At 39.7% G+C, this 12,661-nt stretch overlaps 1 protein-coding gene across 12 annotated transcripts in view; it reads left to right on the top strand.

The window, feature by feature from the left end:
* Nucleotides 1-12,282, top strand: part of ENAH (ENAH actin regulator) — a 174,359-nt gene extending 162,077 nt beyond the window's left edge. For 7 of the 12 annotated variants that reach the window (XM_075530847.1, XM_075530827.1, XM_075530797.1 and 4 more), the window contains 4 exons: nt 2,761-2,823; nt 6,079-6,157; nt 8,291-8,348; nt 9,270-12,282. In XM_075530847.1, coding sequence (XP_075386962.1) covers nt 2,761-2,823; nt 6,079-6,157; nt 8,291-8,348; nt 9,270-9,307 — 238 coding nt within the window. In that variant the 3' untranslated portion in view covers nt 9,308-12,282. The remainder of the gene's footprint in view (nt 1-2,760; nt 2,824-6,078; nt 6,158-8,290; nt 8,349-9,269) is intronic. The other 5 variants (XM_075530854.1, XM_075530839.1, XM_075530814.1 and 2 more) reach the window with 1 other exon arrangement.
* The last annotated feature ends 379 nt before the right edge of the window (nt 12,283-12,661 follow it).

Below are 12,661 nucleotides of genomic sequence, written 5' to 3'. Positions count from 1 at the left end.
ACATTTTTCCGGCCTTTTTTCTTACCACCACCAGTTGTCAATTTTCTTAAAACTTCTTCCTAAAGAACTCCCATGACAGGTCTGTGTCCTTCAAGAAAATCTAATCAGGGTTACCCTTTTGGAATAAAAGAAACTATCACCAGATCCACTGGGAAGCCGCTGTTCGGTGGGCCTCTTATTTGTTGTTTTTTAAGATATCCTAGCAAGACTTAGACCAGGTGTATTGCATCCATGTACTATGGAGACACATTTCAGCTCATTGTGTTTGGAATAAATCTGTTTATGTATGAACTAGACCTAGTAGCAATTAAAAAAAAATTTCTCGTATACATACTTACACTGCCCCACTCCAACAGTTTGAAAGTAAGTTACGGACACAATCCTGCTTCGCCCCAAGTACTTGTGGATTTATCGCAAAAACCACGACATGTTCCTACGTAACCATAATACTATTTCCACTTTCAAGAATCTTAACACTGAACAAATAATACCTCAAAAACCCAAACTCATAGCCATCGCGTCCATTCTGACTCACAGCAACCCCAGAAGACGGAGCAGAACCCTTGTGGGGTTTTGAGAGGACAGCACCATGGGAGTAGAAGACCTCTTTCTCCTGTACAGCAGGTGGTGGTTTCAAACTGCTGAAGCCACTGTCATTGCGTACACCGCTCTGCTACCAGAGCGGCTTATTAAAATGTATCCAACATATCCAGATTTCTCTGGTGGCCTCAGTAACATCCTTCATGGCGTGTTCTTTGCAAGGATGGTAGGTGGAGAGCAAACTAAACTCTGACCTTGTCGGATGTAGAAACGCTAGCATTCACAATAGACTGATTAATACTGGTGCACATCTGCGCATGGTCGTGTGGACGTGGCCAAGCAGGTGCAGCATTCCTGAGGTAGGAATATACCGTGTTATGACTAAATGTGTATCACATTTAGATACTGAGGCTAGGTGAAACATCCTTGGTTATTGCGAAAGTTTAAAATTCTTGTTCCCAGGAAAGAAATATGTATTTAGAGACTTTTAAAACAGGTATTTTTGCTTTAACTGTTATTTTTATTATGCTTCATAAAAACTACCTTGCCTGTAATCACAGAAACCTAATAAGGAAAAAAACCCAAAATAAGGACGAACCTTTGTTCTGTAGGAGCCTGCAACTATATCTGGGTTTGGAGTTCGTATGGGTCTGGTAGCAGAGAAAATTTGATGGTGATCCAAAGAAACTTACTTTCTTTCTTTAGTTGACAGAAAAAAATTTTTTTGATTTTTTTTTTTGAAAGAAAATTATTTGATTTTAGAAGAAAATTGGGGATTTGTTCGTCATAGTCATCTTTTTACAGTCGAATAGGGAAAGGGCACATTCTAAGGCCTGGTTATTCCGGGCCTCCCAGTGCTCAGAACTGTGCTGCTTGGCCTCTGCAGCCGTGAATGGTGGTGAGCAAGAATTCCTTCTCCAGTTTGCCATGACCCTTCATCCCTGATGAACTTTCATAAAGCCAAAAGTCTGTCTCAGAAAGAACATGAGAGATAGTTTGTTGATGGAATGATAGTTCAGCCTTCTAAATGAAGTTCACTAAATGTTCAGCATTATATTTATATATATATTGTGGAGATTAGTCTAACCTTGATTCTAAGATTGTAGAAAGCCTTATTTTTCTCCTAAAGAGCAGGTGGTGCTTAACTGCCCACCTGGTGATTAAAAGCCCAGCAAGTAATCCACTACACAACCCGGGCCCCTTATTATCCAAAACCAAAAAAGCAAATGCTCTGCCGTCATGGGTTCCCCAGACCAACTCTTCAGGGAAGTAGAAAGCTTCATCTTTCTTCTGGGGAGCAGCCAGTAGTTTCAAACTGCTGACCTCGTGGTTAACAGCGCAACTCGAAACCACTCCCCACCAGGCCTCCTTGTTGTCCACTAGTTCCTTATAATCACACTCTATGGTAGATTGTATCTTGCTCCTTTCACAAACTAGAAATCCTTTCCAGCTTTGCTTTCTGACCAGTCATAAAACTTTTGGGAGGTCACTGAAAACAGTCTTACACCAACTATCAATAAGACAAATGTGCTTAAAAGGCTTTTCTTCCCAAGTTTCAGTATGTCCGATCATTGCACTGTGTAAAAGAGCCTCTTTCTCTCCTGAATAGTCATCAAAGGTACATTAGTGGAAGGTAGATTCATATCTTAAAATGTAGGAGATACTGCATTATACTGTGTTTATTGCATCAAGATGTCACATAGTGGAATAAAGACAGAATATCTTCGTTCGGCGTGCCTTGCATTATGTCTGGAATGCAGCATCTGGGCACGTTTATGGAACCTTCCTGTGGTTTAATTAGGAGCTTACCCCACGTGGGGGAAAAGGCCCTGTTGGTGCCTCCTGAGAGGAGCGAGTTCTGGGTACTTTCAGCTGCAGTGAATGCCTTTGGTGCTTCTCCTTGGCTGTAGCTTCATACGCAATTTCCTAGAAAGGTCTTTGGCTGTGTTCTGGCATTTGCTAAATCTGTGTGGTTGGTTTTATTGCTATAAAAGTAGCTACTGTGTGATAATTTTTTTTACTTTATTATAATTGTTAGCGATTTTCATAAAACTAGCTTTAGTCTCAAAATATTTCTTGATTTTTGAAAGAAAAAACCACTAAGGTTAATGGTCTCCTTTAAATGTTGAGTGCTATATGACTAAGAACCCTGTAAAATCGTAACATTGATTTCTGAAAGGTCTATTGTATGCTCCTTTAAATGGCTTTTCCCCTTCATAGACGGGATTCTCCAAGGAAAAATCAGATTGTTTTTGACAACAGGTCCTATGATTCATTACACAGGTATCCCCTGCTGTGCCTTTGTGATTTGAGACTTCAATGACTTGATCAGGATAGGGCTGAGCTTTTTCTACCTGGATTGGTAATCACCACAAGGACAATAGGCGGGAGCCTGAAACTTTCCATTGTAGCTTTATGTAGAAGGCTTTGTTTTTTTATCCTGGATTTGTAGCTTTAATTAGAAAAATTTAAACAGTATCCATTTTCTTGCCATCCCTTATGGTTTGAGTAGGATAATGGATGAGAACCTAAGACTTGTACTATCTAGACTATATGGCTTTCAAACCAAAAAACAAAACAAGTTAACTGCCATCAAGTTGATCCCGATTCATAGCGATCTTCTAGCGCAGAGTAAAAAGCCCAGTCTTTCTCCTGAGGAGCAGCTGGTGGTTTTGAACTGCTTAGCTTATGCTTGGTTCACAGCCCAACTTGTCACTACTACTCACGTGGGCCCCTTTGTCAGAACACAGGACAATGTACATAATTACATTTGGGTAATTCGGGGGTTTTCCCTCAGGACTTCTTGTTCCCTGGATGCTTTATAACAGCTTGCGAATTCTTAACAGCCAGCTTCTAGAATCTGCGTCAGCAGATTGTGGTTCTCCAGGACGAGCAGCCTGAGTATGCCTTAAAACAGTATATAAAAGGCTTAAGATATGAACCATATATTTCTTTTTTAACTTAAAAAAAGGTGACAAATCCTCAAATACTTAAAGTACTTTTAGAATTAATGTGGCGGAATAGGACTTAACTATTGTACATTTTTAGGAAGGTGCTTAAGAGACAACACTTAGAAAGCGATGAAAACCTCTGTAAGCCCTCTTACTGCAGCACTGCTGACAGTAAATACTGTCACCATGGTCCTGCCTGTGTCTGATTTTCAAGGACTGCGTCTGCCGGAATACACATAACATGGTGCAGGCGCAGTACCCGCCATGATCACTAGGGGCTTTATAAAGAGACTGTATCCCTTTTTTGCCAGAATTGTTTTCACACCAATGATGATTAAAACCATTCATAAATTTATTTTGTTAGTGGCTTAAATTGCCATAAAATGTTTATGGTAGTAGTGAAAAATCAGTTTCCCTAGTCTCCCCCCCACCCCCATGTTCTGACTGAAGACTCTGACAGTGCTGGACATGGAGTTGATAGCATGGGGCAGCGAGGCTGCAGGAAGCTGGGCAGCTTTGTACGCAGTGCCCTTTGGGGAGACGTTGATAATCCTTTCACGAAAAAAGAAAAGTGGTGATTACTTCTTTCCTTCAGTATGAAAAGTTCCCCCCTTTAGCTAATTACCTTGGTGGTGGTGATGGTGGTGGACTGCATGTTAGCATGAATCAAAAAAATTGTAATGCATGTTTCCACAATTGCTTATTATATAACAACAGTAAGATTTTTGCCATTGTTTAATAAATATGGACATATTAATAATATTTCAGGTTAAGTATCAGGCTACGTTTGTTCATTTGAATTGGTGTAAGAGGTATTCATTGTATAACTTGGGAGAAGATAACTAACAATTGCACCACTCGACTGTAAAATGTGAAAGAAGGCACACTATTTAGTAGTTCCTTAATTCTAGCGAGCAGAAAGCGATGGCATGGGTATGTGAAATCCACAGTGTGCCTGTTCTTCAATAATGCTTCTAGCCCAACTCCACAAAGAGCTCAGCAGCTTTCATGTGAGTAAAGGATCGAGTCACCTCAGCAAAGTCAATAATAACCCAAACCAAACTCATTGCCTTCAAGTCAATTCTGACTCATGGCGACCTTCTAAGGCAGGGTAGAACTGCCCAGGCTTTTCTGAGACAGTAACTTACTATGGACATCTTTCTGCCTCTGAGCCGCTGGTGGTTTTGAACTACTGGCCTTGCAGATAGCAGCCCAGAGCATAACCACTACAAGACCAGGGCTCCTTAAAGTAAACAGGACAGGAAATTAGTCATGTAAAAGTCTGTATCCCCCACTGGGCCTAGACGAGTGCTCACTTAGTGTAAGAATTAACCTTCTGAAAGTTAATATTTTCTTCGTTCATCTAAGTTGTAGAAACAGATAAGTCAAAAATTGGTTGACCAACTTCATAACAATTTTAAACTGCAATATACATATGTTTAATAATAAATTAGCTCACTATTGCATCTTCACAACAGGTCCTATGGTTGGATACAATATGTCTTATAAAAACTGAAATCTTAATTATAACAAAAAGTTGTTATATCTATTGAGTTCGAGTTTCCAGTCTTATCTAGTACTCTGCAAAGTTGGAAAGACATGAGTTGATGAATGGTTTCACCTTGCATTGATTTCTGGACCCTAGTGAGTGACCACTAAACTATATTGTGTGCTAAGCCAGAAAATAGAAAATAACCCAACAAAAGCATTAGGATTTTCATGGAGGACTTGGTGCCAGAATTGGAGAGGGAGGGAATCATGACTAATTTATTTGGTATTGAAACTTTTGTTTAAATCATACCTAATTTGTAAAACTTGTTTCTTCATGTAAAAAATTTAATAAACTTCAACTTAACTATGAAGAGTCCAGCGATGATTGACAGCATGCATCTCTCCGGCATTTCCTGCTTTTATAAAATAAGTGTTTGAAAGTAGTCCTCCTACAAAAATATGCCATTCCATAAACAGCTCCATCAAACTCCACAGTGAAATACATTGCTGATGGAATCTGAATCTAAATTCTAACATAATAGTCATTTTTCCAAAATTCTTGTTTATTTTGATGCTTGAAATAGAACCAAAAAAATCTTCTTAAAATGCTTTGTTGGCCTCTTATTCTCAAACTGAGACATTTGTGAACTAACTAATATTTGAGTAAAATGTTCAAGTTCTTTATGTTTTCCCTTCTATTGGTGTACCAGGTATTGGGTAGATAATGTAAGATTTTGCGAGAAGAAAAAGCAAGCTGCGTTTCCTGGGCCTTGGTTGTTCCCGCTGGCCTTTGCATCTGTGCCTTGGTCACCAGGCTGCTCACCGCCTACCTGCTTCATATCTCCTCCTCTTTCCCAGAGAAGTTTCTCATCCCGTCACTTTTTTCTAGTTTCTTTATAAATATAACTGGAAATCCTGAGAAAAGTGAAAAATATTTTGCTTTATGTTCTAACCAGCCCTGCCTACAAATTAACTTTTTAACACAGTGTGTTCTGTTTACCAAGTGTGCTTAATTCTGGTGTTGGGAAAACTCACTTAAAAGCTCATTAAATATTCTAAAGTGCTGCTTACTCTCTCCTGGAATTTCCTTGTACAGACCAAAGTCTGCCCCCTCATCACAGCCCAGTGCCAACGGAGTCCAGCCAGAGGGACTAGACTACGACAGATTGAAGCAGGTATGCGTTCAGTGACAGCTTGCCTCCATGTATACTGGTTTCTTTTTTTAAAATCTCGTAGCCATATTTTTGACTTGGCTGTACTTGAACCCAAAGTTTAGGTATTTTTATACAAATTGAGCACTCACATTAGTTGTATGTTATTTTTGCAACTCTGTTTTTACAACATAGGTGGAGGGCAGGGGGGTCATTGTGTAAAAATTTAACTCTGGTGTCTGCTTAGCAATTACTTTGGGAAAGAAAAAACAAAGGGCTTCACTGCTTTTCACTGGCACTCATGTCTATTTCTAATGCTTTCTGAAGGGGGCGTTTGGGAAACGAATCAAAATTCTCAGATAAATGTTATTACCTGAACCCAGCAATTTCACTTGCAGGACTTGATGCTAAGAAAATTCTATAAAAGTACACACTTAAAAAAAGAGCCCCTGAGTGGTGCAAATAGTTTAGCCCTTGACTACTAGCTAAAAGGTTGGTGGATCAACCCCACTCAAAGGCACCTCGGAAGGCAGGGTTGATAGTCTGTGAAGCAGTTCTGTGTACACACAAGGTCACCATGAGTTAGAATAAGCAAGTCACCACCACCACCCACAGCTGTACAGTAGCCACCCTGAAATTATAACTTAGAATAAAGACGTGGCAGTGATTTGTGAGCACTTGGCCACATTAGGTGAATCAGATGGATAACAAAACATTATGTACAGTTAGCTCAAATTCAAAAGGATAAGATTACTGCCCTTATTTTGAGTGCACATGCCTTCTGGGTGATACCTACAAGGAGTAAAACGGGCATTAGGGATGAGATTGTGTACTTAAAAAAAATTAATTCTTTAAAAAGGTGATGACTTTTTTATTTGGTAAAAATAAAGTCAAAGATTGAAATCAATGTGTGGTAGGAAAAACTATTATTGAGCCATGTAGATGGGATTGCAATAAAAATTTTAATCTTCATCTTCTGACTTTGTACTTCAGGATGGTCTCAAAAAGTAAATACAACACATGAGTGTTTTTCATTGGTAGTTAAACACTCAGTTGACTGTGATAGAGTCTGTTGCAGGCATTTGCTAAGTAAGTTCCTTAGCATGTCACCGGTCCCTCCTCCTCATGGTCTGTCTGCAGTTCAGAGGCCTCCACATAGGCCCTCGAGCCCTGTGCCTCAGTTGGAGCTGAGTCAGAAGGAAACCCAGTACTACTTCCCAAGCCCCTGCTTTTTCCGTTCCCATACTCTTTTTTTTTTATATTTTTATGCTAGCAAATGTTTTCGTGGAACTCACAATGTGAGTTCAAAATCAAAGTTACGAAGAAACTAAAGAGCGGAATACTAGCAATAATTTCAGAGAAACCTAGTTTTCATGCTATCAAAAGATTTGTAAAGTCAGATTGAGTGAAGGAAAAAGTACCTGTGTCTCACCTTTCACTGGTTGTGAGTGGCTTGTTCAAAAAGCGGTCTGTCGGCTATCTTGGCAGTCTTAGGTTAATGTCAAGTGGAAGGAGAGAGAGAGAGAGAGAACTTGTCCTTTATAGTCCTTTCTACCCTTCCTCTTGTGATCGACTTAGTTTCATCTATGCCATAAGGTTTTTCCTAGATTCCTCATCCTCAGTGTTGGGTAGCATGTGTCATAATTGGTTTATCCATTCCTCCACTGATAGGCATTTCTGTTGTGACGAATGCTGCAATGCATGTGGGTGCGTCTGTTTGTCTGTGTCCAGGCTCTTGTTTCAGGACACGCAGCTCACAGTGGGGTTGCCGTGTCATACAGTATCTCTAGTTCCAGCGTTCTAAGGAAGCGCCATGCCCATTTCCATAGTGGGTGCACCATTTTACAGCCCCCTCATCCGTAGGTGAAGGCTAGTCTTTTAAGAAAGAATTGTTGGCTGGGGAGGGCCTGTGGGGCTGGGGCCTCGCTTCCCTTCGTTCCCCCTCCCCTGCTTCCCCATCCCTGGGGCCGTTTGTTAAAAAAGAATAATAAATAAAAGGATTTAAAAGTTTTTTAAGTAAAAAGAGTAAAGAAATAGAATTGTGACTGTGGAAGCAAAGCCACACACTATATTTCATACATTCTTCAAATATATTTGCAGGGATATTTTAGTGGCAATTCGCTTTTCTACATTTCTGATTTCTTCTTGGTATTTTAGGATATTTTAGATGAAATGAGAAAAGAATTAACAAAACTAAAAGAAGAGCTCATTGATGGTGAGTATCAAATTAGATTTACCACTCCTTTAAAATAATGTTCAAGAAAGACCATTTTACTTCTGTTTCATGTATTTTTTAAAAAAAAACCATATAAAGAAAATGTCCTTAAGAAAAACTTAGTTTCTTATCTGTGGGCTTAAAGCAATTTCTTTTCTATAGTGTCCTGTGTACAATTCACTTTTTTGTCAGAAGACAGTCTCGTGTTACATAGCTTTGCATGTAACAACACATACGTGCATGCATGCATACAAGGGACTTGCGCAGTTTGCTTTCCCTTTTGCAACCCCCCCCCCAAACAAAAACAAAAACGTGCTATTTGTAGGAAAAGCAACACTCTCCAGTTGCAGAAATGGAACAGCACTAGAGGGGACCCGATGAGCACCCATCTGAAGGTTCCCCCGCACAGCCCTCCCACTGCACTTCTGTGATTTAGGCCATGGATTTCATGGCATCACCTTGTACCAGAGGGCTGCTCTCATGACTCCGTGTGCATGGAAATGTTGTTCGTACCATCGGGTCGGTTCTAACTCATGGCAGCCCCATGCCCATCGGAACACAAGTCTGCCCAGTCCTGCCCTGTCCTCACAGCCGTTGTGCCAGTTGAGTCCGTTGTTGCAGCCACTGTGTTAATCCCCCTGCTTGACCATCTCCCTCTTTTTCCCTGACCCTCCACTTCACCAACCCTGACGGCCGTCTTTGGGGACTGGGTCTTCTGATAACATATCCAAAGCGCACGAGACAAAGTCTCATGGAAATAATGTCCCTTTGTCATAAGAAAACAATGCTACTAGGTTGTGCGAGATGCGAAAGCAGTGTTGGAGTGTGTGTACAGGCCTTAGGATTACTTAGGAATGATCCACTCATTGTTTTACCTGATCATGACACTGACTTTCAAATGTTTGTGCCTTTTCTAACTAGCAATCAGGCAGGAACTGAGCAAGTCAAACACTACATAGAGAAACACACTAAGGCGGAGAAGACTTTACTCTGGAGAAAAGAAATACCCAGAAACAAAACTGTTGACAGCACCAACCAACCCCTGCGTTTCGTGAGCTGGGAGAAGAGGACGGAGACAAACAGCTGGAAGGAAGGAAGAACCAGCCGTTCCCGAAAGCCTTCACTCCGGCCATAAGCTAGCTCCCTTCTAGTTTGCTGCTTTTGTTTTCTTTCCCTGACCCTTACAAGATGGAGGAGAGTCGTCGTATCAGAGTTCCTGTAACAGTTATTCAGAAAATATTACACTCGCCAGGCAAGATCACAGTACACAGAAATATTTTCATGTCCAGATAAACACCGCATATTTCCTATAATCCATTGCTAACATAAAGCGGAGAAAGGCTTCAGGATCCCCCACCCAGAGAGTGCTGATGAAGAAGTTAGCAAGTTACACTAATTGTATTGTAAATGTTTCTCTCAGGTTTGTCTTCCTATCATATTTGATATTCCATGAATAATTGCTCAGCCTGTCTAGGTTAAGATCGTAAATGTGGAACAAATGGAATTTGTGTGTATTTCCAATGGGGTGGTATTTATAACAAAGCATCCTGAAAATGATATGTTCAGCTTGAGGAATTTTAGAATGATAGGAAGTCTCTCGAGTTAGCCTTCATGCAATTTTGTAGATTAAAACATACAATTCATCCAGAATTTAAAGATTTAGATGCCTTCCTCGATTGTTACAATGCTTTACCAAATCTATGACTCTTACATAACAAACCAGTGCTCAAATGTAAAACAGTATATTGTAGATTGACTGTAGGTTTTCAATCTTTTTTAGATTTATGCATGTGGACATTTTTATAATGTAATTACAGCCACCACAAAGTTAGCTTTTTTAATTGCAGGCCGTAATGCATGACACACTAATAGGGAGTGGGCTTTTCAAGGCCTGGTCCCAGGGAAAACATTTTGTAGTCTAGGGAAGGGGGGTGGCGGGGAGGGATGGGAAGGAATAACTTTTTATTTTTAATTTCTGCACTATCTTTTTCTCAGTTACCTGCATGACTAATAAAGAGGACTATTTCGTGACTTTAATTGGTAAATATGCTAACAGAAACAAGTACTTAATCTTTCACATCACGCTGTCAGCTGTTTGTGTTTTAACTTCTGTAATCTCAGTAGCCCAGAACACGATTCCCAGCTTCACCTTGTTGTGGAACATTAAAGTTTGGTCCTGGGATTTGGCGGGTTTGGTGACCTGAGTGCCCCTGTAGTGACACTGGCGGTCAGGCACAGGCTCCTGACCCAAGCTGCTGTTTTTGAATGTTTTTCTGTTGAGATACAAGAAATAACAGCGATGGTAGCAATTAAAGTCACAGAAATCATTAAGTAAAAGGAAACCGATAAATATTTCTGCATACTTTTTTTTAATGAATAAAGTGTGCAAGGGTTATGTGATAGGAAGAAGGAATTAGATACTCTACTTACCACCGTGTGTGTGTGTGTGTGTGTGTACACATGTACACACGTGTGTGAGCCACTCTCTTTTCTTTGAAACTGATAAGATTGAAATACTCTGTTGCATTGCTGGCGTTTTGGAAAGTCTAGCAAATCAGAAGCCCTCTAGGCTCTCCACCTTGATTTATGCTGAAGGAGTCGTGAGTGCCATATTTGCTTTGAAATCTTTGGTTATCAACGTTTTACTAAATATTTGGAGAATTAATTTGTCTTCGTTGGCTTTCTAGATCTCCCACATCTTGGTTCGTTAGGTGGAAGCTTGCTGATCGTGTAGTGTTCTAAAAGCTGCAGTACTGCAGCTGTTACCACTTCAAGGAGATTAGAATGAAGGAATGGGGTTTTTTTTTTTTCCTTGTTGAAATAGTTCCTATTTCTGTAGAAACTTCATTTTAAGACTAAACTGTGATGGATGAGCTATCTATCGTAATCCAAGTATGCAGTTCTTTTTTCTAGCAACTATTCATTGTCATGCAATAGTAGTAAAAGAATTAAAGATGCCGCCGGCTTACAAAGGACTGTTTCCTAGAAGAACTAGGAGGCATTTCCATCTTTAGTGTCCTTTTATTTATGCAGACAAACTGACAATACCAACATTTATGTCCCCTCTGAATCTGGTCCGAAATCACTTTTGATTTTGTTGGTCAAGTGAGATAGTCTATAGTAGGATAGAATACTGGGTACAAGTGGTCCAAAGTAAGAGAAAAGACTCAAATAAAATGCTAGATCTTTAAAAAAACAACAACAAAACTGGTTTCTGCACTAAACGTTTCGTGCCTTGGTCTAATATTAACCTGATGTCTGTGTGAAATGACAAAAAAGAACCAGTGTTGAATCACACTATATTTTCCATCATTTTGCATTAAGTAAACCCAGATTGCTAAATGTGTTCTTCCCAAGACGTTAGATTGATTTCCTGTACACATTTGTTGTCACCGTGGCAGTTGTGCTATTGTTAGAGATTTCAGTGATTGAAATGGGAAGCAGAAACTTAAGTTATTTTCCTTATTATCAAAGCTCTTGTTTCGTGGAGCCACACAAGTATGATGGTTTTTGTGCTTTTGTACATTGGATGTCTTAAGCTGAGTCCAGTTCAGGGGCTCCTTCCTGATTACAGGAAGGTACCGCTTTCCTCAACACTGTGATCCGATCTGTGACGAATCTGTACTGTCCACTCTGTAAATGGCTGACAAGTCCATTGCAAACACACTGAATGTACAACTCTGAGTGCTGGTGCTGGAATCTCTTCAGAATAGTCATCATGATTTAAAAGTCTGTTTAAAATTTGTAAGCATCAAGTGTTGTCAATCAAAACTGAAGATGAAACACTAATGAATGTTGCATTTTCATGCTCTAGATTGTACCTCCTTTTTAGGTTTTTCTTTTTCATTTCTCTGCTATTTTTACCATACTGTTTCATTTAAATTTCCTACACGCTAACTTCATTTGTGCGATTGAAATAAAATTGCAGTATATACACGTGGCTTGTTTGTGACACGTAGCTAGTCTCCTTAGATAATCTTACTGGTTCTAAAAAGGTTTTGTTGGATTTAAATATAAAGTACAAACACTAATGCTCCATAACTTCACTACTTCCTAAGGTTTATGATTCTTTAACGAAATATTTCATAAAACTCAAGAAGAATAAGTAATATACACAAAAGGAGTGCGTGACAATCTAATGCCTTCTCTGAAATGACCTCGAGTATGTTCTGTGTTGTGCTTATTTCCTCTCGGCCCAGCTTGATCTACATGCAGTGTCTCATCCTGACGTTAAGGGAATGATAAAAGGTTACTCCATTTTGCTCTCCATCATATAGTCTCCTACTGAAATTCGTTTATGCAGTTGGAATTTT

The sequence above is a fragment of the Tenrec ecaudatus genome, chromosome 1, assembly GCF_050624435.1.
Source record: "Tenrec ecaudatus isolate mTenEca1 chromosome 1, mTenEca1.hap1, whole genome shotgun sequence".
Classification (NCBI taxonomy): Eukaryota; Metazoa; Chordata; class Mammalia; order Afrosoricida; family Tenrecidae; genus Tenrec; species Tenrec ecaudatus.
Note: the sequence above shows the minus strand (reverse complement) of the source record. Positions and strands in the feature narration are given on the sequence as shown.